Source organism: Dermacentor albipictus, unplaced genomic scaffold, assembly GCF_038994185.2.
Source record: "Dermacentor albipictus isolate Rhodes 1998 colony unplaced genomic scaffold, USDA_Dalb.pri_finalv2 scaffold_13, whole genome shotgun sequence".
NCBI classification, from domain to species: domain Eukaryota; kingdom Metazoa; phylum Arthropoda; class Arachnida; order Ixodida; family Ixodidae; genus Dermacentor; species Dermacentor albipictus.
The window spans coordinates 3,833,153-3,859,546 of NW_027225567.1; the positions used below are offsets into that span (position 1 = coordinate 3,833,153).

The window sequence follows — 26,394 nt, forward strand, 5'->3', positions numbered from 1 at the left end:
GCGCCGCGCACAATCTGAAGTGGTCCATGTGGTGCGTCTTAAACCCTTTTACGGATGCTGACGAACTTCCTTAGTTTGTTGTTTCTTTGCTACAGGTGTTTTCTTTATTACTTTGGTTTGTTTGCAGCATCGGGTCGATGCTTTTTAAGAGGGGGGTATTGACATGTGTGCATGTTTATCTTTCTCGGGTGACCACGTTTCACCGCTTAACAAATGTTATCACGCAGTGCAGAACGCGCCTGCATAGGAACTTTCTGGAATGTTATCGATGGTTCTATCCGCTCTCTGTCACCGAACCTTGTGTAATCTGATTGCATGTATGCGCGACGCGAATACTATAGAACCTTGTGGAAGACACGCGAGTCCCAGCGATTAGTCTGGAACATTCGACGATTGATGTATAAAAGCCAACGTGCTTGACCTGTTGATCAGATTTTCGATGATCGCCGACCGTGTTCGCCGCTATCGTTGTGCTATAAGTGTAGCCTATTTTTGTGGGCACAGGTTTACCCATTAAAAGTTAGTTTTGTCTTTCACAGTGTTGCTACTGTGTTCTTCAACGTCACCACCACGTGACAATATCTTCAGTGGCTTTCTTGGTGACCGATGCTCGAATTCTACGGCAGACATCCATTATCCTTGTCTTGAGCTTATCTGACGTCCGTCTCGATCATGTAAACACGATCTTTCACATAACCCCAAAGAAAGAAATTGAGTGGAGAGAGGTCAGGTGACCTAGCCGGCCAATTTAAAGGCCCATGCCTTCCAATCTGTTGTGTATGAATAGTCTCATTCAGCCAGTTTCGTGCTCGGCTGGTGCTGTGTGCTGGCACCTCATCTTGCTGGTACCACAGAAGTGGAAGCTGTGACAGCCGGACTTCGCTGAGAAACTCGTCCATCACTCCTTCAAGGATTTCATCCACGTAACGCTGTCCAGTGATCGCAGAAGATGGGACCGATCGTAGCACCGGCGTAAATTCTGAACAACACATTGTGCGACCACTGGTACTGGTGCCGAGTGCGCTTTACCCAGTATAGATTGGAGTCCCTCCAATAGTGTGCACTATGCTAATTTACCGAGGTATTTCTGTGAAAATTGGCTTCATCTGTACACAGGGTGTTGCTCAAAAAGTCCTGACTCATCAGCTTTTGTGAGGACCCAATACGAGAAATATAGATGGTTCTACAGGTCCCTATCTTCCAAGCATTGGTGCTGGTTAAGGTGGTCATTCGGAATCCTTCAAACTGATTACTTGGAAATTGGTACCTGGGTGGCTACGTCCCGCAAGCTAGCATGAGGGTTTGAGGCCATAAATGCTGGAACATCTGTGTGTAGACTGGGACTCAAAGATGGAGTCCTCCGCCGCTGTTTCTTCAAGCTGCCGGTTTGTCTCAGGTTTTAATAATTTCTGATGGTAGTCGATGCATTTCGTCTTCATTGTTCATTGTCTTCAAATCTTCATTGCCTGCAACTTAAAAGGCTGACCACACTCTGATATCCCTGTGATTGCACGCTTTTTTCCAACAGTGTCATTGTCAGGCAGTTCCCTCACTAATTGTTGCCCTCTTCAACAGAAACATAGAGGTACCATTTGAAGCTGCTTTGTGATTGTGACTGTTAAGACGCACGGAACTCCCACGATAGACTGCAAATACATCTTTTGCAGTTTTGTGGCTTCGATTGGATTGTGCTGTAGTTTGGGCGAAGTCAGCTGCGATTGGGTCAACTAGGCAGACTGTTACTTTTTATTTTGAGGAGGTACTGGCGACGTATCAAAATACTATTGCTTTTCTGCTGGCCTCAATCAAATTAGTGGCTGAATTGGCATGTGGTTGGGCAGGTGGGTGAGATGGGAGTCTGAGCTTTTGAGTGGTGGCACACGGTAAGGGGTCTGAAATTTCCTAAAAGCTATTAATATTATCAGTCGGTTACAAAATGGATACAAAAGCTTTTTTATCAATCGCAGTAGTCGTAGGGGCAGTGGCGTCGCTATTTATGTTAAAGCTTCTGAAGAATATGAGGTAATATAAGATTATACATGAATTACAAACGATTATGAGGTACTAACACTGAAACGAAACATTGACGTCATTACTGATGTTCATCGCCCACCAATTGGGAATTTTCGGCACTCTATAAACTTTTTTGAAAACTACTTGCCATTTAACATACAAAAACCGTGAAATAGTTGGTCAGGTGCTTGTTCATCATTTTAACCAAGCGTTTCTAGAACACACTCTTCCAGATAGTAACCTACAGGTTATCAGACCGTCAAGCAATTGCCCTGCTGAGAGCTTTGCTCTGCATGATATAAGGGAAGCTGAAGTTTATCAAACATTTCTAGGTTTAAAGAACAGCAAGGCTTTAGATATAGATAACCTGCAAATAAAGCCCATAAAATATGTTATCGATTGCATTACACCTGCGCTCGCTCACATATTCAATCTATCCAATCAGGTAAAATTCATGACACACTGAAACAATCCAAGGTAACAGTCATTCACAAAGGAGGCAATAAAAATGAGACAAAAAATTATAGGCCAATATCTGTGATACCAATTTTTTCTAAAGGCTCAGAAAAAATATTGTTTTCTCGACTAACTTCTTTGACAAAATAATAAATCTTCTTTTCGATGTGCGGTTTGGTTTTAGAAAAGGACGCTCTACTGAAACAGCTTTATTAACTCTTAAAGAAAGTGTGCTTCAAAGCATTCAAAATAAATGTACAACTCTCTGTCTTTTCGTAGATTGCAGTACGGCATTCGATTCCCTTAACCATAAAATACTTATACTAAACCTCTTGGACTACGAGGTTCGTGGTAAGCAGCTTGAACTATTCCGTTCGTACTTAGCCAACAGGACTCGATGTGTGTACATTGGCAATTACCATTCGTCTCCCCTCCATATAAAATGTGGTGTATCCCAAGGCAGTATTCTAGGTCCTCTTTTGTTTAACGTATATATTGTCGCGAAGCACTTTGAGCAGTAAGCGTTCGCGACTAGAACGTTGGAGCAGCGAGAGGTAGTGTAGTCGACCGAGCACCGAAACAAGGTTGTTCTTTCTCGTCGTCGTTGTCCCTCTCCTAGCCACAGCCCCACTGCTCCCTATTTTACAGTACAGTTATCTCCCCCGCGAAAAAGGAAGCCGTCCCGGTGACCTACAGGTAGGACAGCACAGGCGGATCATAGTAGGGCTTGAGACACTGGGCATGCACAATTTCGTGCCCACGACAGCGATGATCCAAAGGTAGCTCGAGGGGTTCCACAATATAGTTGACTGGAGACGTTTGGTTGATCACGCGGTATGGGCCTTGGTACTTCGACGCGAGTTTCGGTGACAGTCCAGGGGTTGAGGCTGGAACCCAAAGCCACACTAGCGAGCCAGAGCATAGGATACAGGAGCATTGGAACTTTCTCGATGGTGCTTCTGGCGTTGCTGGTCTTCTGACGTAAATATACGGGAAAGCTTGCGACACTCTTCTGCGTGTGCAGCAGCTTCGGATAGGGTAGTTGTTCCCGTGTAGTCAGGGCGGTACGGAAGGATAGTATCCATTGTGGAAAAAGGTTCGCGTCCGTACAGGAGAAAGAAGGGCGAAAATCCCGTGGTAGTCTGCATGGCGGTGTTGTAAGCGTAGGTCAGAAAAGCGTAGAAAAGTGTAAAAGTGGTCAGAAAGGTAAAAGGTAAAAGGTCAGAAAAGTGTAAGCGTAGGTCATTTGGATTGGTCGGATGCAACGTACATGGCCAGCATGTCACCAAGAGTGCAATTAAAGCGCTCGGTCATGCCATTAGTCTGCGGATGATACGCAGTAGTGGTGCGATGAATGATGCGGCATTCTTTGAGGAGAGCTTCGATGACATCGGAGAGGAAGACGCGGCCTCTGTCACTGAGTAATTCCCTGGGAGCTCCGTGGCGAAGGATGATGTGGTGCAGGAGAAACCAGGTGACGTCACGTGCAGAAGCGCCGGACAAAGGGGAAGTTTCCGCATAGCGCGTAAGATGGTCGATGGCCACGATTACCCAGTGATCGTCATCTGATGTGGTTGGCAGAGGTCCATAAATGTCGATGCCTACTCGACCAAAAGCACGTGCTGGGCAAGGCAAAGGCCGCAATGGGGCGGTTGAACGACGAGGGGGATCTTTACAGCGTTGGCAAGCCAGACAGGAGCGGACATAATGATTGATGAATCGATACATCCCCCGCCAGTAGTAACGAAGGCGTAGACGCGCATATGTCTTCAGTACCCGTGCATGTGCGCACTGGGGATCGTCGTGGAACGCTGTGCAAATATCCGAACGCAGGTGTCGCGGGATGACAAGCAACCATTTGCGGCCGTCCGGGAGGTAGTTGCGACCGTACAAGAGCCTGTTGCGAATGGAGAAGTGATGTGCTTGGCGACGTAATGTGCGATTGGTAGTGGGTGCCGATGGGCTGGACAAAAAAACGCAGCATGGACACAATCCATGGGTCTTTCTTCTGCTCCAGAAGAATGTCCGTGGCAGCAAGGGAAGACTCAGACAATGAGGCCTTCGGGAAGCTAGCCTCGTCTGTTAGTGGCGAACGAGACAAGGCATCCGCATTCGAATGTTTTCGACTAGAACGATGCAGCACGCGAATGTCATACTCCTGCAGTCGAAGGGCCAATCGAGCAAGATGACCGGACGGTTCTTTTAAAGACGACAGCCAGCACAGCGAATGGTGATCAGTTATGACATCAAACGGGCGGCCATAAAGATACGGACGGAATTTGGTTATAGCCCAAATTATAGCCAGGCATTCCTTTTCTGTGACAGAATAGTTCGATTCAGGTTTAGTGAGTGCACAACTGGCGAAGGCAACGACGTACTCATAGAAGCCAGCCTTTCTCTGAGCGAGAACGGCCCCAAGGCCAACGCCACTGGCATCCGTCTGTATTTCAGTTGGAGCACTTGGGTCGAAATGGCGCAGGATTGGTGGTGACGTCAAGAGACCACGCAACTTTGTGAATGCGGCATTGCAATCCGGTGACCAGGTCGAAAGGTTGTAGCCACCACGAAGAAGCTGCGTTAAAGGTGCTATTATGGTGGCGAAATTGCGGATGAAACGGCCAAAGTATGACGCTAACCCAATGAAGCTGCACAGTTCTTTCAAGGTAGTTGGTCGCGGAAACTGGGCAACAACTTGTAGTTTCGCCAGATCAGGGAGTACACCCTTCTTTCGACACGACATGGCCGAGGATGACCAGCTGCTGGGCAGTGAAGTGAAACTTCTTCAAGTTAAGCTGGAGGCCAGCATCGGTGATGCACTTTGGGTGGCGTTCAAGTCGAAGTAAGTGGGAAGGAAAGTCCGGTGAAAAGATAACGATGTCGTCCAGATAACACGGGCATATCTGCCATTTAATGCCGCGCAAGATGTTGTCAATCATTCTTTCAAATGTGGCAGGCGCATTACACAGGCCAAATGGCATCATGGTGAATTCAAATAAACCGTCAGGTGTGATGAAAGCCGTTTTCGGACAGTCTGACTCAGCCACTGGCACTTGCCAGTACCCGGATCGTAAGTCTAAGGATGAGTAGAATTCGGCGCCTTGGAGCCAGGCAGTCTAGCGCGTCGTCAATACGGGGTAGCGGATAAACGTCCTTGCGTGTGATCTTATTAAGTCGCTAGTAGTCCACACAAAAGCGAATTGTGCCATCTTTCTTTTTTACCAGCACTACTGGAGAAGCCCAGGGACTGTGCGAAGGTTGTATGACACTGCGTTGGAGCATGTCTGCAACTTGCTCAGCGATCATGCTACGCTCCGTAGCGGATACACGATACGGCCTGTGGCGTAAAGGCGCATGGTTGCCGGTGTCAATGTGATGGACAACAGTGGAAGTACGGCCTAAGTGAGATTGTTGCAGGTCGAAGGACGTGCGAAAGCGGTCTAGAAGATGGACGATCTGGGCGTGCTGCGCTGGAGTGAGGTTGGGATCAATACTCTGGTAAAATGTTGGGTCACACGGCGGCATGGGAGGAGAAACTTGAAGGGTCAGAGCGTCAACCAGAGGAAAAGCGGGGTCGTCAGGCACATCGTAAAGGAAGCTTGGTTCGATTTCGTCGGCATAGCCAAGACACTCATTGTGTAGCAGCCTAGCAGGGCAAGGAAACATGTTCGATACATAAAGTGCGCTCGAACCTTGTCGAATGGCAAGAAGGGCAAAAGGAAGCAAGAAAGGATGGCGGCGAGCAACAAGCTTAGACGGCGTGAAAAGAACTGTGGAGTTGGAAAACCCAACGCAGGAAACGGGTACAAGTGCGGCAGAGTATGGAGGAATCTCGGTGTCGACGGTGACGAACACACGACCGGAAGTGTCATCAGTATCTTCAAAAACGTTGGTGCCGAATGGCGACAGCGCGAGTTCAGCACGGGCACAATGTATAACAGTATGATGAGAGGACAGAAAGTCCCATCCTAAAATCATGGCATGGGAGCAGTGAGGCAGAACAACGAACTCAAATGTGGTATAAAGCGCTGCTTATAACAACACGCACGGTACACTTCCTTAAGGGTTCAATCGTCGCAGCGCTTGCTGTACGTAATGAAATGGCTGAATAAGTCGTCGCGACTTTTCTAAGGGTAAGACGAAGCTGGTCTGAAATCACTGATATTGCTGCTCCCGTGTCTACAAGCGCATGAACGGCAATGTCTTCTGCATAAACTTCAAGGACGTTCGCAGGAAATAAATGAGGTCTTGAGGAGTTCGATAAGATGGCAGTTCTTGCCTCTGGAACTGCGGTCCTTAGTTTTCCTCTCGGATAGCTTCAAGACGACAGATAAGGGGCGACAGAGAACGCCGACGGTGAGACGGAGACCGACGGGTATTGAAGGGTCGGGAAAGAGGAGCCGAGGCTTCGAAGGGCTGAGCGGCAGTAGCAGAACGGGACGGAGAGTCGAAACCGTTACTTTGTGCCCTCGGAGTATCCGAAGGATACCATCCACGCTGGCGGCAAAGCCGTGCTACATGCCCAGGTAGGCCGCACGAATAACAGATAGGCCGATTGTCATGGGTGCGCCATGGATTGAGAACAGCGGGCGGAGGCTGTTGTAAATATTGGCGAGGTGGGTGCACGGGCTGCTGTGGCAGCCAGTAGCTGCTTGGGGGGGCAGGAGAATATGTTGCAGCTGCTTGCGGAGGTGAGGGAAAGGCGCTGGTAAGTCTGGATTGATTACCTGCAGAAGGAGGCCTTGGATTAGCGACAACGGCAGCGTACGTAAGTGGCACAGGTGTAGGAGGCAGTTGATGAGCAAGTGGTACTGCGTTAGCGACTTGTTCTTGTATCATGTGACGGAGATCTGGAGACAAGCGCGGCTCTGAGGCTGGAGCGACTGGCAGAAGAGAATTGGCGCACCACTTCTGCTCGTACAAATTGCTTGATTCTGTCGAAAATTTCTGAACTGCAAGGAGTACAAGTGACACCATCACTCAGAGCTGAAAGCGCGACGTCCGGAGCGAGTGCTTGGCACATAGAAAGCCGTTGTTTGCGCAGCTCCTCATAGCTCTGGCAAAGCGTTATGAGGTCGTTGACCGTCTGAGGATTCCTTGCCAAGAGCATTTGGAAGGTGTCATCTTCTGTGCCTTTCAAGATGTTCTTGACCTTGTCATCTTCGGTCATATCTGGGTCGATACGCCGGCAGATGTCAACTACATCTTCAATGTAGCTCGTAAAAGTTTCGCCCTTTTGTTGGGCACGACAGCGAAGCTGTTGTTCAGCCCGAAGTTTGCGCACAGCAGGGCGACCGAATACTTCTTGAAGTGCCGTTCGGAATGCTGTCCAGGTGGAAAAGTCAGCCTCATGGTTGCGGAACCAAAGATGGGTGACCCCGGAAAGGTAGAATGGTACGTAACCAAGCTTGTCAGCTTCAGACCATTTGTTGTGGGCACCCACTCGGTTGTATGATGACAGCCAGTCCTCTACGTCATGATCGTCAGTGCCATTGAATATGGGAGGATCCCGTTGGCGTGGCGCATCAGGACAGACGACTGGAGGCGGTGCCATGGGTGGCGCGGTAGGACTAGTCTCCTCAGGCATGGGAGATGTGACAGGGATCATCCCGCTTCAGAGTTCCAGGTTTGCAAAAAGTCCAGCACCTTCCACCAAATGTTGCGAAGCACCTTGAGCAGTAAGCGTTCACTACTAGAACGTTAGAGCAGCGAGAGGTAGTGTAGTCGACCGAGCACCGAAACAAAGTTGTTCTTTCTTGTCGTCGTTGTCCCTCTCCTAGCCACAGCCCCACTGCTTCCTATTTTACAGTACAATATAAACAATATTGTCCGTATTGACACAAGCTCAAAATTGATCATATATGCCGATGATAGCACTATCCCACTCTCCGGAACTGATGAAGCCGATCTGGCATCAAGATGGTAATCACGTCCTTGTGAAGCTAAAACCAAGGTACTTTTCTTCCGTGCAAAAAATAAAGTAATCAATTTAGAACAGGATGGATACTGAGACGGGCGCAGGATCGAAATCGTCAATGAATACAAAATTTTTTGAGTAACATTTAGCTCAAATCTTACATGGGATTCAAAACACTGTCAATGCAAAACACTTTCAATGACCGCAGGAGCTCTATTGCATTGCTGTACAATTCTCGCAGTGGAAGCAAAAAAAGAAAAACGAAAAAAAACATTTATTCTGCATTGTTTGCTTCCCATATTAATTACTGTAGTCTCGTATGGTTGACCACTACACAAAGGAATATTATGAGGATTTGTTTATTACAAAAGAAAGTTGTTTGCAATATCGCAAATATCGATTGTTTAGCTTCCACAGAATATTATCTCAGGTTGTACAACATTATGAAAATACAACATATGTATGAATTTCGTGTTTTGTGTTCATTCTGTGCGTCTTCACCCACTTATAGAAACTTTATTAAGACAATAGCACTGCTTCAGCAAAATACCAATGTTTGTACACGTCTTAACTTTTGGATAATACCACATTTCCACACTTTTTACAAACTGCAGTCTTTGAAACATAATCTTCTGTTAATCCTCAATAAATACAAAGATATAGTGAAGCCCACTCTAGCATTACTTCATCAGCTCTTAAAAAAAAAAAAAATCATACCGACCACTATTGTCGTGAAGCTACGTACATTAATAATTCTTTTTTAACAGAAGCTAAATCCTCCTGTGTCTGCTTGTATTTCACATTTTATTGTTGTAGAATGTAATATATTTTCCTGATGTATTTGTGTGTATGCATATGTGAATTCATATATATATATGTGTGTGTGTATATACATACGTCATTTTCCCCCCTTTTTTCTTCATTGTGTCTATCTTTTATATATACAGTCTAGCCCGGTTATAACGAAGTCGGCGGGAATCGGAAATCACTTTGCTATATCCGCTATTTCGTAAAATTTGGGCTATGAAAAAAAATGCAAACATGGGCATACCAATTTATTGCCGCTGAAAAAAGTGGTCCAGCATCCCCTGAACACGTTTCCCGAGTGCGGACTTCAGGATTGCGGCTTCCATACCATCCAACTGCGAACCAAAGGTCTGGTCGAACTCCAGACTCCCGAGGTACATCTGTAGCGTGTCAACAGCTGCGATGGCCGCTGCGGAGGTGACCGGCTTAGGGGCACAACTAGCATCGTCGCATTCGCTGTCGAAGGTGCTGTCCGCCAAGGTCTCTTCCATGACACTCCCGGCAACTTCTTCAGTCATGAAGTCCTTGGTGGCAACAAGGTCTTTGTCGGCGAAAACGAAGTCCATGTTGCTTAGACCCGCAGGCACAAGGTTCAAGTCGCTAGCAGAATCCGAAAGCTGCTCCATGCAGGCCGTTGCAGCGGCAGCATCAGCGACGCCACTAAACGACGCCGTCAGCCGAATTTTGTTCTTATTTTCGCTGAAAAAATCTCCTCAAGGACGCAAAAATGTGTTGATTGGCAGATTATTTTTCCGTTGGTATTAAATCTCTTCGTTATATCCGCTGACGCGCTCTTATTTACTTAGTTAAAACCGGACTCAAAATGTATTGAAAATGCACAAATGGGCATGGCAAATTGAAACCCCTTCATTATAACCGCTATTTCGTTATAAGTGGCTTCGTTATAACCGGGCTAGACTGTATATATTGTTACGTCCAAGCGCGTCAAAGGGACGCGGGGATCAAGAAGAGAGGGGAAGAGGAGAACGAAGACGGTGCAGCGGCCATTCCTGTTGTTCGTAGCCTGCCGTTCCTGCTCTCGCACGCCTGAATAAACCCCTTTTCCCCGTGCTTGCAACATATTGGTGGACGGTGCGGGGTACAGCTCGTAACCACGGAGCCTACGCTGCTACAACTTCGCCGAAGCCGTCGACTTGCCGGACTTCCGCCACCATCACCTGACATGACTGAATACGCCTGCCAGATTCCCGAAGGTTCTGACGCGGCTTCAAGGCCAGCACCTGGCGTTCCGTGGCAATACTACCGGGTGCCACTCACTTTCGGAGGAAAAGCCGGAGAAGATGTCGACGAGTGGCTCACAAACTACCGAAGGGTGAGCCGATCTAATGGTTGGAACTCGACCGCACAGTTGTCAAATGTTGTGTTTTCCCTTACCGACACAGCACTCGTCTGGTATGAGAATCACGAAGACACGCTCACTTCATGGGACCTTTTCGTAGAGGAGCTCAGAGCGTGTTTTGGAGACTCTAGCGCAAAAAAGAAACGCGCCGAACAGACGCTTTCGCAAAGAGCTCAGATTCCCGGCGAGACCTGTACGACTTATATCGAAGAAGTCCTGAAACTGTGCAAAATAGTGAACTCTCAAATGTCCGAAGAGGACAAAGTTGGACATTTGTTGAAAGGGATAGCCGAAGACGTCTACAATTTTTTGATCGGCAAAGAAAGCTTGGATTCCGTGTCTGACGTCATTCGCCACTGCAGGACCTTTGAGACGCTGAAGATGCGACGGATAATACCGAAGTTTGGTCGCCTGGCTAATGTCACAACGGTGGCAAGTGTAGACCCGAGTTCGTGTGTTGACCTTCCATCAACAATACGGCAGATTGTTCGCGAAGAGTTGCTCCATCGGGAAGAGATGTACCGTTGCACACCCGGCATCGCTGGTGCGTACTTACCACACGAGATGCGAAACACGGCCGTTTCGACCGCATGGCAACCCACGGTTCACTCAGCGACCGTCGAGTATAGGTCTACCCCACAAACGAGAGGGACCCTGAGCTATCAAGATCATCGCCCTCGCCGCACGCACCCCTCCGGGCGGCCGATGCCTGGCCATGATGAATGGGACCCACCTGCTGGCTATGCAGTCGACAGCAACATGCGTGACTACGTGCAAGAACATCGAAATTTGCGGCATCTGCCGGTGTGTTTCCAATGCGGTGTCGCGGGCCACATAGCGAGATTTTGCAATCGTCGCCCAACAACGTGGAATCGTCGATCGGGGTCTTCAACAAGGACCACACCTCCTACGAGGACAGCTCAACAGCCATGCACCACCTCTTGGTCAGCTGGCGTCCCTCCTGGCAACGATTACTGGCAGAGAAGCTTCCGGAGCCGCTCGCCGGCATCTGACAGGAGTTTGACGCCACCGCCAACTTCTCGTGCACCGCGTTTACGTCAATCTCCATCGCCAGTGCGCCGCTCAGCCTCGCCTTCACAACCGGAAAACTAGCTAGCGCGGCCGATGGGGGTGAGGTCGCTCGACACGTGCTATCGACAGAAATGCCCCCTGCAGTTGCTATGATTAAGAACAAAGTGCATGTACTTGTGGATGGTGTTCCTACAATGGCTTTAGTGGATACCGGGGCAACTGTATCCGTAATGAGTCTCGGTTTTAAAGGTCGGTTGGGGCGCAAAGTTGTATTTCCGTGGGACCAGGCTGCAACGTTTTGTGGAGTGAGCGGCGAGTCGTTACGCCCTGTTTGTGTGTGCACTGCTGAAGTGTCCTTGGCTGGTGGAGTTTTCGCGACGGAGTTTGTAGTTATTCCCCGATCGACGCACGAAGTGATTTTGGGCATCGACTTTTTGCGGCAGTGTGGTGCGACTGTTGATTGTCGCACGGGGGAAGTTTGCGTCGATGGCCATGTTTCGTCCGGGCTCTTAGAGGAGACTTGCAGTCAAGGTGAACTTTGTGTGTCTGCAGATACTGTTGTGCCTGCGTCCACCTCGGTGTGCGTGCCGGTTGTATGTCGCGGTGCAGTGCCAGACAGTTTCGATGCCTCCGTAGAGCCAATGCATCTAAATTGTGTGAAGAAGAACGTTTTTGTCCCTCATTGTGTGGTATCCATCGGCAACGGGCGTGCTGGCTTGTGGACGGCCAACTGCTCGGCAGAACCCGTCCTGCTTCCAGATGGCTTGAAACTCGCCTACTTTGCAGAATACACGTCCTCGTCCGTAGCCGTACTAACAGACTCGCCGTGTGAACCTGCTGACCTTCGCCAAGTCTCAGACAAAAAGCTTCTGTCTATGATTAACAAGTCGCTCAGCACAAGGGAGCGCCATACCTTGGTGGATACGCTTTCTAAACATCTGTCAGTGTTTGACTTTGCGCAGCCGGACAAAGCGTTCTCGATTCCCGAGTCACGAACGCGCCATACTATCGATACGGGATCTGCGCGCCCGATCAGGCAAAAGCCTTATCGCGTGTCGCCTAACGAGCGCAAGATAATCGGGGAACAAGTGAGTGACATGATGAAAAATGGGATAATACAAGAGTCCTCGAGTCCTTGGGCAGCTCCGGTCATACTCGTCAGAAAAAAAGACGGTAACTGGAGATTTTGCGTCGATTATCGAAGATTAAACGCCGTGACTAAGAAGGATGTCTACCCGCTGCCCCGGATTGATGATGCAATCGATTGCCTTCATTCGGCCTCTTATTTTTCTTCAGTGGACCTGCGCTCAGGATATTGGCAAATCCCGATACACCCGACAGACAGAGAGAAAACAGCCTTCATAACCCCGGATGGATTATTCGAATTCAATGTGATGCCATTTGGGTTGTGCAACGCTCCAGCAACCTTTGAAAGGTTCATGGACACCATTCTGCGTGGGTTAAAATGGAACATCTGTATGTGCTATCTTGACGACGTTGTTATATTCGGGCGCACATTCAATGAGCACAATACGCGCCTGGATATTGTCCTCGACTGCATCAAAAACGCCGGCCTGGTTCTGAACTCGAAGAAATGTAAATTTGGTGACCGTCAAACCCTTGTGCTGGGTCATCTTGTTGACAAAGACGGTATCCGGCCTGATCCCCTCAAGACGGCAGCTGTCGAGGCATTCAGTGCACCGCAGTCAGTGAAGCAACTTCGTAGTTTTCTGGGTCTTTGCTCTTACTTTCGCCGATTTATTCCTGGTTTTGCTGACGTCGCTTATCCTCTGACAAATCTGCTACATAAAGACGCACGGTTTGAGTGGACACCCGAGTGCGATTCTGCATTTCGTCAGCTGAAGTTCCTGTTAACCTCTCGACCTATCCTTCGCCACTTCAATCCTACTGCGCCGACAGAAATCCACACAGATGCTAGTGGCGTTGGTCTGGGTGCCGTATTGGTCCAACGCTATGACGACCGTCAGCACGTGATTGCTTATGCAAGCCGCTCATTAAGCAAACCTGAACGGAATTACACGGTGACAGAGCAAGAATGCCTCGCTGTAATCTTTGCGGTTCAGCGATTTCGCTCGTACTTGTACGGACGCCCATTCCAAGTCGTCACAGACCACCATTCCCTGTGCTGGCTCGTGAACCTTCGCGACCCTTGTGGTCGCCTTGCGCGCTGGGCTTTGAGGTTGCAGGAATATAACTTCACTGTTTCCTACAAGAGTGGCCGAAAACACGCGGACGCAGACTGCCTTTCCCGTATGCCGCTTGCCACGACGGACTGCGACGCAGACGATTTTGATCATCTCGTCGCTTCTGTGACACCCGCTTTTCCAGATATCGATGCGTTCAAAACAGAACAACGGACAGACACTAAATTGGAGCCACTCTTTACTTCTGCCCATTCAAGTGCAACAAGCAGCTACTGTGTACGTGACGGGCTCCTGTACAAAAGGAACTACTCAAGCACGGGTGCACGCTTCCTTCTAGTGGTGCCGGAGCGTCTCCGGCCAGCAATCCTTCAGGCTATGCACGATGACCCTACCTCCGGGCACTTAGGCACTGTGCGCACACTTTATCGCATTCAAGAACGCTTTTACTGGCCCCGGATGCGACATTCGGTTGAGTTTTATGTCGCCAGCTGCATACAGTGCCAACGTCGGAAACGCCCAACCACTGCCCCATCTGGTCTCCTTCAACCTGTGCCGCCTTCCAGCTCACCCTTTCGGCAAGTTGGAATTGATCTGTTAGGCCCTTTTCCAAAGTCATCTAAGGGGAACCGCTGGATAATTGTCTGCGCCGACTATTTCACACGCTATTGCGAGACGGCGGCTATACCATCAGCAACTGCCACCGAAGTGTCGCTTTTCTTACTTCACGCTATTGTTCTACGACATGGACCACCTGGTGTTATCATAAGCGACCGGGGACGTCAATTCACGGCGGATATAGTGGAAGAGCTTGCGCGTTTGTGTCACTCGCACCTCAGGCACTCGACGCCATATCATCCGCAAACGAACGGCCTCACTGAGCGCACTAATCGAACGATCACAAATATGCTTTCCATGTATGTTGCGTCCGATCACAAGAATTGGGATGAAGTTCTACCGTTTATTACTTACGCATATAACACCGCCAAGCACGAGACAACCGGCTACAGCCCCTTCTTCCTTTTATATGCTCGGCCGCCCCGGTATACGCTCGACACTGTCCTCCCTTTTTACCACCACGACAATCCTACGGTCGCCGATACGCTGTGCCTCGCTGAAGAGGCTCGGAGACTTGCGCGTCTTCGGACTTTGGCATCACAAGAAAACTCCAAAGCCCGCTACGACGCACGACATCGGCCAGTTACATATAACCCTGGTGATCTCGTTTGGCTTTGGACTCCCACAAGGAAGCGCGGTTTGTGTCAAAAGCTGCTGGCAAACTACGATGGACCGTATGTTGTCATCGACAAAGTCAGCGAAGTGAATTATACTCTCGCGCGCCTCACGAACACTGGTAGACGTTCTGCTAGGACACAAGTCGCACATGTCGCACGGTTGAAATCATGCACGCCACGACAAGTTAGTTGACTCGCCCAGGGGGCTTTGTCTGCGAGGGGAGGTATGTTACGTCCAAGCGCGTCAAAGGGACGCGGGGATCAAGAAGAGAGGGGAAGAGGAGAACGAAGACGGTGCAGCGGCCATTCCTGTTGTTCGTAGCCTGCCGTTCCTGCTCTCGCACGCCTGAATAAACCCCTTTTCCCCGTGCTTGCAACAATATATATATATATATATATATATATATATATATATATATATATATAGTCATATCATAAGCAGCCAACAAACACTGACACCAAGGACAACATAGGGGAAATTACTAGTACTTAATAAATGAAATGAAGAAACGATAAATTAATGGAAATTAAAGTGGATGAAAACACAACTTGCCGCAGGTGGGAACCGAACCCACAACCTTCGCATTTCGCGTGCGATGCTCTACCGATTGAGCTACCGCGGCGCTGATTCCCCATCCACTTTCTTGGGTATTTATGTGTCCTAGTAGAACCCTGGGAGTGTTAGCTAACGCCGCCACCACTCACAGACCTTGGCAGCGGACGTGGAACGTCCTTCTTGCCGCAGGCGTCACAAGAACGTGAACTTTTTGGGTGAAGGCAACTGGTGAATAAACCCACACATGCTACCTGAAGGCATCAATGTTGCCGGATTCGAGACCCTCGATATAAAATATATATATATATATATTTTTTCTTCTGTATATAAAGCGTTATATCTAGTATTGTGTATTCTTATTCTGATGAACTGTTATTTTCTGTTTCGTATGTATTTGTTTAACGGTTTTACATGCATGTCGAGGTCAAGCCCTGCCTTGAATATGGTGTCTGAGCCTCTGTCAAGCTGCAGATCGCAGCTTTTAGCCCTGTCAACCACAAAACTTGTTTTGGAAAATAAGGAATTTGAATTTGAAATGTTTGTGAAACTTACATTTCATTGAATACTACTTTTGTCTCTTATATCTTGCGATACATTCTGGCACTTCGACCTTTCAGCAAGCAAGTGGGCGACTTTAAAATTTGCCAAAAAAATATATTGTGACAGAGAAATCATTCTTTGGCTGACCCCTAAATTGATCCAGTAGCTGCATTAGCTCAGCCATTGAAAAGAGGCAGGTGCACCTGTCTACAAATACTGTTTTCACTTCTGTTTTTGTGTAATGAATCTTGTAGTGTGGATCTCCATTGATGGACGGTGCGCCTGTGACTTTTATTGCATGTCCACCTCTACTGCACACTTTCTTACGTTTTTGAAAGTTGCTGAAGGTATCCAAGGCTGAGGAGTTTGAGAAGTTGTGCATATATTTATGCAAAATGATGTAGCAAGCAGGACTTTGTAAACCTTTTGAATGTGATTACTGTATGAGGGCAGTTTTAAACCACGAAAGACAATCGTGCCGTTTTTCTTTCTTCTTTCTTTTTTTCAGAAATGTGAAGCAAGGGACCTTCCGCCGTTGGGAATAGATGAACCGGTAATTGATCTGTGTGCTTTGTTCTTTATGCTTAATCTTTGCAATGAAGTAAAATCTTTGTTAACACATGGTGAGCGTTGTCAGAACACTAAACTTTTTCAAGCACATGCATAGAGACATGGTTATGTCTGTACATTTAAAGGCTATATCTATGATTAGATTATTATGGCTGACTTTAGTAAACTGACGCTGTAAATTAGTGAAGGAATATTATGGCATTAAGTTGAGGCTAGATCTTCATTTTCCACTTCGTTTCTATTATTTCTGCCTTGTGAGTGTTCTGTCAGTGAAATTCATCTTGGCATTTGAATCTTTTGTCTGCGAAACCTGCCTTTGAGGGCGTTTACTGAACTCTGCACAATCGACAAACTTTTTCTTTTCTCTCAAAAATATTTTTTTACGCCAGTAGCTCTTAAAAAGCATCTGATTCTTCGTTTATCCTACTTCTCGTCACATTTTCTCATCATTTCAAGGTTAGTGGGCAGGTAAGTCATAGTTAACTTGTGCTATGCCGTCAGGCTTCCTTTGCTTGTATCATGGACAGTGGGAACTACTACATGATAAATGCTGCATGATAAGAAGATATACCAAATATCGAATAATTGTCAGCAAGAATGAAAAAAATCATGGAGGTCTTTGAGTTGCCAGAAGGTGATTGTCCCAGTTCTGAGTATGTTATCATTTTTTTTATATCATCTAGATCATTATTTTATGAAACCAGCCATTAAATTAGTCGTTTAGTTCTTGAGGAGTCAATGAGAAATTTGTTATCCATGTCACAAAATAACATTATCAAGTGTTAAAAGCACTTTTGGGGCGCTCCTTTTCTCGAGGCTCTGGTATCAAGTGGTCTTACAACTGACCAAAATGTGTCCAGAGATTTATGTTGGAAAAAAAAAAATCAAAGGTGCTTTATATTGATAGTATTGAACAAGTTGTTAGAGGTTGAAAGGGGTATTAAAATTTTCATTTGGTGCGGGAAGTTGTGTAAAACTGCATGCCACGACACCCTACTGTGCAACTTTGGCAGTAATGTTGGAGCCGCCCCACATGATCATAAATTGGTGTACATAAGCTATCTGTCATAATGTGCACGGCATTTTATTTAGAAAGGCTTTCATTATATTTCATGTATATATGCACTTTTCAATCAGTTTCATAAATTAAACAATGTTTACAGGTGGCATTGTTGTCGCATCAAAGAGTTGAATGGCGGAGCAGGTGTCATCCCTCACTTCATCGCAGCAGTCATAAGTGCTTTTGTATGTGTGGGAGTTGGCGAGTACCCCACTGATCCGTTTGGTGCTTTCTCTGTGAGACACAAAATGCCTTCAACTTGTGCTATATCCATTGCATAAAGGGGTGTTGGCACTGGTACAAAAGTGCCAGTGGTGCTTCATGGCTTGGGTTGGAAATGACTGGAGCATAAAAGACAGTTCAACAGGACATAAAACAAAATGCATAATTATTATCACAGAAACAGGTCAACTGGTCTGAAAGCATGAGTCATTTGATAATTACCTTAAACAGCAGATTGATTTCTTACAGAAGGGTACACTTGTGTACAGCTTTTCTCATATAGGGACATATAGTTTCTTTCATGTTGAGTTAGGGCTGTGTCCAGCATAAGGCTATGTAAACGCGATCACGACTATGGATAGAAAAAAATTGATTCAAAGTGTCCCACGGCGTTTCCTGCGGGACTGCTGCAGGATTGAGCACCCCGGACCGTAGGCTTTGCACTGCATTGAAAAGGTGGCATTTTCTTCACTTCAGGGTTTACTTTGAAAGTCTAAATAAAAAATCTGAGCAACGTTAGCACGTCAGAAACAGTTGATTTATGTCTTTTGTGACATGGCTAACAAATCTGTCATTGACACATTAATAAGTAGGTGATACATAGAATACCGTTGTTGCGAATTCTTTGCATCAACTGTTTTTCTGGAGGCGCTCACTGAAGTCATCTACGTCTAGTGTTTGCTTATTAGCATACAATTCCTTTATTCGTTTGTTAATTGTAGGACAATTCATATTAATGTATAACTATTTCAGTGAAATTAAAAGTGAAGTACAGTCGAACCCACTTATAGCAATATTCAAGTGCCACGAAAATTCCATTGTTATAACCGGGCTGCATGAAAAAATCAACATAGGGGGATGGCAGAGCTGATGTGAGAAAACTATAATGGTGAGGAGGCCAGTGCCCCCCCCCACCAACTTCCTCCATCCGGCTGCTGATTGTGTTCACTCGTTTAACTGCTTCCTGGGTGCTCCGATCACGTGAAACAAGCTGCGGCTGTCGGCGAAAAGGAACAATAAAGGCAACTATAAGTTAAGCTAAAGTGATAGATTAGTGCTTGAGAATCTCTAAGGCGTCAATATTATTGCGAACTGAGCCTTAAGAGTTGAGAATGTGGTAAATGTAGGAGACTTCCCTGGGACAATCAAGTACTTGTCCGATGACGAAAGCACTCCTCAGTTAAATTCTGGCACTAGTAGTCAACCATTCGTTGCAAAAAACATCCTTGTGTTGTGTTATAAGATAAAATAAAATGCTACCTGTCCAGTTCAATTTCGTTTTTAGAAAGCAGAACTAATTGAAATTGCTCTTGACAATGATGGGGTGGTTTGAAATGTTTCTTTTTCGCTAGACTCTGCGTCGTCAACTCGCGGCTGAGTAGTTTCATTATCGCACAGTGCTGCGCCGGTTTTGCTGACTCACGAAATTAGCACAAGCTACAAGTAGCAGAGAATTCAACATCCATGTGATGTCGCGAGATGCCCAAACTTGACCGAAACGCAGCTGCAGCGGCGAATCCACTGCTGTCTTGGCTCAGTAACGCTGTCTGTCGGATGCCGTTTTACTCATCGACAGCAGCAAAGGGCGGTGATCGCATATGCAATGTCACCACTCCCCCGGTTGCATGGCGGGTGATTTGAGTTTTATAAAAGGTATTTGGATTCTTCAGATGCAATTTTCTCATAAAAGTCTTTTCTTGGTACTGAACAAGTGTTGTGAGGTTTCTGGAATGGTGTTTAAAGAGTCCACGCCAACTTAGTATTTGCCTTTAGTGTCGCTTTAATGAATAGCACTGCTATAACAACTGCAAAGGAGTGTCACGGGTGGCAAGCAATATGCAAGCACCGCCGAGGCATCGCTTTGGTGGCCCCAAAAGGGGCCTTTTAAACATTGCAGGAAGGCTGCTGCGGCAGCCTGTCAGCTTGAGAAACCCAGAAGAAATGCTGAGGAGAGATCGCCACAAGCACCTTGCCACATACTTCTCACTGGCTTGCATGAGAAAAGCCTATGTCCATCAGCCTTGCATTCTTTACGCGAAGCTTGCCAACATCCTTCTCCAATGCATCCAGGTTCTAGATGTAGTACAGCAGAAGGTTTCTCGCGAAAACGAAGCTCTGGAGGGACTGAATCATCTGCTGGGCCTCCTATGAGGACAACGTTGAGGCAGCCTGCCCTACGGCATCATCGCTGCCATCGTCGCCTTTGCTGTCTGATGCAAGCACGTTCACAATGATCGCATCGTTTAGAAGCACTTAGTTTCTAAGTCTTTAGCCTTGTGCTTTCTTTTCACCTGCAATGTTGTGCATTTCCGATGATCAGCAGGCGGATCGACCATCTTCCATTTCGGCAGCGAGTCAAGCGAGGGTGAGAAACTGTGTGGCCAGGAACGATTTCAGCGCAACCAACACAGATGAATGCGAGTGATTAAGCTGTTTGCAGAACTGCGCTGACCAGCGAGCAACAGAGCAACATACGAGCATTCTGCGATTGGCGCAGTTGGCACGGTCCATTCGTGTTTCAGAGGGTGGGGTGGCATAGAGCTATGGGCGCAGCCCATTCGTGTTCGGAGAGGTGGAAGGGTGACAGTAGAGAGCCGCGTGGAGATGGCTGAAAAATGAGTGCGCGGCAGCTGTTGGAGCAGGGGCCCATCGTGCAGCGGCTCGAATTTCTCGTTTTCTTTCTTTATTTTCAAGGGTTTCGTATTTCACTACCATTTGGCTGGGACACCCAGCAGCCAGACTTCATCGTTATAACCGATAATGCGGCATTGTAGTAAGCGGGTAATTTCACCATAGAAAACATACAAAAGTTGACGGTGCAGTAGCTTCTTATTGTTATAACCGATACATTGTTAAAACCGGTATCGTTATAAGTGGGTTCGACTGTATCTGACACTGGCGTAGACAACATGAGGCAGTATAGAGTCTGCTCATTTCCTGTAAAAGCCTCCATTATTTTTCGAAGGGACCCTCAAACAGTTTTGACAGTTGTGTACAAATGTACTGAGTCAGTAGGGTAGGTCTTTGTGATCATTAAGAGACAGATTTGAGTTCTCTGTATAGACGGAGAGAGAATAAACTTTTATTCTTAGCAAGAGCAGTCTGTGCCCTAGATGGGCGGCCTCCTTATTCTGGGTAGCTGCATGCTATGGCCATCTCTTGTGCCCATTCGATGAGGCTGCGTAAGGCTTTAAAAACGTACATCACTACCAATTGCAGCGCTGCTGCTCTTTCAAGTTTTCAGCTACCTCTTCCGACACTGCATAGCGTGGGTGAGTGATGCCACTCTGGTGAACAATCCGATTGGCTACCCATGCAGTGCCTTCGGCAGTGCTAGAAACACTGCTGCCTGCGACACCTCAGAAGTCTCTCTAACCTCTTGCTCCCCCAACATCCCACCCTCCTATGCCATTCTCTTTCTTTTTTCTTTTTCTTTTTTCTGCCGCCATCCCACTCTCCCACTCTTGTCCCCTTGTCTTAGAAACCACGCTTAAAGACACCAAATCACAGCGTTCATTTTCTTTTCAGTCTCTCCCTTTACAGCGAGCCGCCACCGACAACTGCACGAGTTGTCACTCTACTAACCAGTTAAAACTAACCTGCTGAGGATGATGAGGCCACCTTAGACGAAGACAGGTCCTCCTATCGAAACGTTGGCCAGCCTTTCTGATGCACCTTGTCCCTGTTTATAAGCTTTATACTACGTGTGCTAATCCATCTGTCAGCCCCCTTTCCGATTTTGCTTCATTAAGTTTTTTATATATACCATACATATGCATAGTAATTTGCATAACCTTAATTAAAAGTAAATACACAAATGATATAAATGTAGACAATTTTTCAAACCAGTGGCCCACTTGCATTTGTGAATGCCAGTCGTCTGCTACAGCTGTGGCAGCTCGGGTGATGGCAGCCGATGGACGTGGAGGGGTTGTCAATGAAAATAAGGGCAGCGATGTCTTCTTTGGCGGTAGCAGCATGAATGGTATCAGTGCTATCTTACATTCATCTTGCACTGCAGGTGCGTGCAGGAAGTAAACTGCAGCGACTGCACGCTATAGGAGACGTGAGCACTGCACATCAATGCCAACACCAGTCTCCTTGGTCAACACTACAACCACCCACAGTTTTGAAAAGAAAGGCACTCATTGTGGCAACCACAGGTTCCACATTTGTCAGAGAGCCAAGTATTATGTATAATTTGCCTAAAATAGTAGCAGAAAGATATTCTAGCAAGCTGAGATCTGGCAGCAAAAAAAGTGCTATGAATGTAATTAATGTGCCTTAGAATGTGAGAAAACATCTGTCATAGAGCCACAATCTTGAGTTAGACTTTAGGGGCACCATCTCTGCCTTCCACTCAGATAGTGTGGATTCAATTCCAGCTGTCTGTACACTTTTTTTTTTACTTACATTTTTAGAGTAAAGGAAACATTATATACTATATATATAGCCCATCTTACCACATTCACAAGTTAGCAGCAGCTCTAGCCTAGCTGTGATAGTGCTTGTTTTTACCACTGACAGCTACAAAAGAATTGTGCACTTTATGTGGAGATAATCTAAAATGTATGTTAGATATTTACATGTTATCAGGCTGTTGTCAAACTGAAATAATACCAGAAACAGCTACTTTGTAAATGCGACAAATGCCAGGAGGTGTCTGCCTCTTTCTCTCTTCATGTAGCGCAAGCAAGTGAACATTGCGTGTTGTACCGCCGCATCTTCATCAGCTGCGTGAAAGTCATCTTGAAATTTCTCACCATGTAGTCCATGTTTAACGAGAAAAACTGTGTAAGAAAGAGATGCAGGAACACACTTGGTTCAAATCAAGCGGGAGTAGACAACACTTGGATCACCACATGACAGAGGCAAGACATAACTGTGGGGACGGTAACGTTTAACCACTCGTACCTATATTGTTATCGAGCGCTGTCATGAAATTATTGTGAGAAAGCATCCCTTGAAAGATACCCCTAGTGTCTACTCGTAAGACAAAAATCTCTTTAGGGACCCTTTAAAGTGACACTAAAGGCAAATATTAAGCCAGTGTGGACTGTTAAAATACCATTACAGAAACCCCGCAGTACTTATTTCATGCCAAGAAAAGACTTCATTCAAGAGAAAATCACGTCTGAAATATCCACATAATTCTAGCACAATTAAAATTGCCTGCCCTCAAGTGTGGAGTGAAGATTTCGTATACGCCATCACCATCCCTTTACTGCCTGCCGTCAGTGAGTAAAACAACGCCCGACAGACAGTGCTATGGCTTTTTGTCCAAAATGCAAGCGCACAGCCGTGGAGAAAACGAACCAAGACAGAGTGTTGTATTCACTGCTGTAGCTGCTCTTTGTCAAGTGATGTGGACTGCTCGGGCATCCCACGACATCACATGGACATGGCATTCTATGCTACTTGTAGTTTGTGTGAGTTTCAGGAGTCAGAAAAAGCGGCACGGCACTACACAATAACAAAACTACTGAAACGTGAATGCGCAGGCAATGCAGAGTCAAGTGAAAATGAATCCTTTTGACAGCCCGCGTCATTGTCAAGGGCAACATCAATGAGTTCTTTTTTCTAAAAATCGAATAGAACTAGACAAGTAGCATTTTCTTGTTTTATTTGTTTCCTTGGACAAGTAGCATTATAGAGTTACTTCAAGGCAATATATTGTCTAGTGACAATATTTCATGTCACTGTGCCAAGTACAACGACAGGTACAAAGTTTTGAAATAGAGTTGTTTGTTATTTTTAAATATTGTGCAAGAGAAAAAGAACAAATTTGCCTGTAATGGGGCTCATTGATGGGGCACTCGCTAGGCATCAAGCTGCGCCTCATGGCTTCTAGGTGGCGGGTATTTCTATGTGCTATAGCACATGCTATTCCTAATGATTTGGCAGGTATTCGAGCGTTTTAAGGTAATGTTGCAACGTTTTAGTGGATGAAGGGTCTGACAATATTGCCCCCTGCAGTTGGAAGAGCTTGGCTCGGCTCTTGTTTGTATGCTTTTGATTCTGCTTATTGTATGCGGACCTCTTCAGAAATTCCCAGGTTGCTGAGCTAACTCCAGGTGTTGTGCAGTGGGGCTTGTATTGTGCTAACATTCCCAAGCCTCACTGTCCACTGCTTTACAGTGCTATAAATGCCACAGGCACCTTATCACACAGCCAAGCAGCAGCAGCTGTAGATCTTGTTATGTGCTTAGTGGTCTGGTAATTAAAAAAAAAAAATGTACACATGTACACATGCATGATGTACACATGCATGGCCTTTCTCATTACTGGTGGTTGCATGTCTATTGCCTGCTGCATGTGTGTGCACACCATGCCTGCTGCATGTGTGTGCCTGTGGTTCTTGCCTTCCCTATATATGTTTGTTATCTACTGCTCACAAAATGTTCTGAAGCATGAAAAATGTGCTGTATCAGTATTTGCTGCTGCAATATGTGCTGCTTGAATAATTATTCTAGCATGTAGCTAGCTTGTCACATGTCTTCTAGTTCACAACGCTGTTTATACAACTTGGGGTACATTAGATGCAAGATCTGGAGCACGGTATTTACTGCAGTGGACAGAGCACTGCAAGGATGTCTAACAATTTTCAGTAAGTCCAGATTATCTGCTGGTTACTGAAGACTACAGCCATTAAGCAAGTACACTCAGCTATGTTATGTTCCAATCAAACGTACAGTAGTGAGCAAAAGATATGATATTGTCGTTTTCTGTGAAAAGTTCATTACTTGCGTTTCTAAGCTATGGATTGCTGTTTTTCTTCATGGTAATGTAAATAAATCATGGTGTGCACTGTTGCAGTTAAAGGGAGAGAGATGGATAACATTGTTTGTTGGCTGTGTCTTGAAGCTACACTTTCCATTTTATTCATTAAATTAATAAAGTGCAAGGAGAAGTCAATATGGCAAGGTAGCCATCTCCGTTCATAATGTGCTCTGCTTCTTTCTTCCCAACTTTTTCCCTTTTTCTTCTACCATAAACTTTCCTAATTTTAAGTCTCACCTCTCTGGGTGTGATAATGAAGGATGTTACTCACAGCTGGAACAGACCTATAATTTTTTTATCTCGGTTCCTGGTAGCCCTTTCTGGACAACACAAAGTCATTTAACTTGATATAAAGTATATGTTCACAATGTCTTTAGTCGAACTGACGTTTCATTGCTTCGCGATATCTGCTGTGCTTTTCAATGATTTTACATCATTCTGTTAGCTGAAGTTTGTCTGCAATGCCAAGCTCCTGGTTGGTGGACAGCTTTGGCTCTTCATGATAGGTGGTGAAATGTGGGCTACATCCAAAGCTTGTGGTATGTGCCCGTTATTGTTTGCACCAGTTGCTTCTAGACAGTACTTCCATCCACCTCGCAAATTTCGAAACATTGACACGAATTGCTTTCAGGATGCTGATGTCTGGAATTGCGCTTTTGTTTACCACTGTTATTGATGCACCACTATCTACTAAAGCCTTGACATCCTGCCCCATTCGCTTGCATTGAAATATACACAAGCTTGGCACGGTCACTAAGGGATATAGTCTCGTGAAATGAAAGTGTGACCTCCTGATGTCATTTAGGTCATGCTTTTACACTGCGGTCTGTTATCTTCCTCAGTAGATGAAGTGCTGTGGAGTGTAGAAACTCATATTAATCAGCAATTCATCCGTAGTGTGCGGCATTCGTAGTTGGGACAATGGGCTGCATGCTCTGTGGCTCTCCTAGTACAGTGAGAGAGGTATGAGCGATGAGTTTGATAACGTGGAGTCAGCAGCATGTAGCAGCCTCGTTTTCCTAAAGAAGTAGTCTGCCAGAGGGCTGGATTTGTACTTGAAGGCTATAGCGCTGTCTAAGCTTCGTAGCTTATTCTTGAAGAATGACGCCAAAAAGCGCTCTCTCTGTTCAGCCCACGGCCAATCCGCTTTTCCTGTGATTCTCAAGTCATGCCGGATTATTGCTATGCCTCGGTACAAGTGCATATTCATAACCTTGTCAAAGTCTTGCCGCCAGCTATTTTGGACGCATGCGTTCTGGTAGAAACTGAGCCAAGCTTTAGTGTTTGCAGAGTTATTTAGTACATACTGCAGTCCGAAGACCAAACACGGGGGGCGAAATAATGAGCATAGTGGACAAAACTGAACAAATGATACAAAAGCATATGCCAAGCATTACAACTCAGACAAGCATAGACTAGAAAACACGATTAAAAATATGTTGGGGACAAAAATGGTACAACTCTGTAAAATCACTTTTATGTGCACAAAGAAAAAGCAATCACAAGTTAGTTCCCGAGTTGTTAAAATATAGACAAGAGTATGGTGTTGTCAATAATGAAGTTTTCCTGAAATTGTACATGTGATTTTCGAAGTGGAGAAGGCCACGTTCTGAAAAAACATTTGGAGGCACTGCGTTCCGTTTGCTGGTGGTTTGCGGAAAGAAAACAATTGTTTAAAAAGGTTGGT

The 26,394-nt window shown here is 46.2% G+C and overlaps 1 protein-coding gene across 8 annotated transcripts in view; it reads left to right on the forward strand.

Moving 5' to 3' along the window:
* LOC135912998 (death domain-associated protein 6-like) overlaps positions 1-26,394 on the forward strand; it is a 149,753-nt gene that overhangs the window by 22,782 nt on the left and 100,577 nt on the right. For all 8 annotated transcript variants that reach the window (XM_065445614.2, XM_065445616.2, XM_065445615.2 and 5 more), the window contains one exon: positions 16,584-16,628. In XM_065445614.2, coding sequence (XP_065301686.1) covers positions 16,584-16,628 — 45 coding nt within the window. The remainder of the gene's footprint in view (positions 1-16,583; positions 16,629-26,394) is intronic.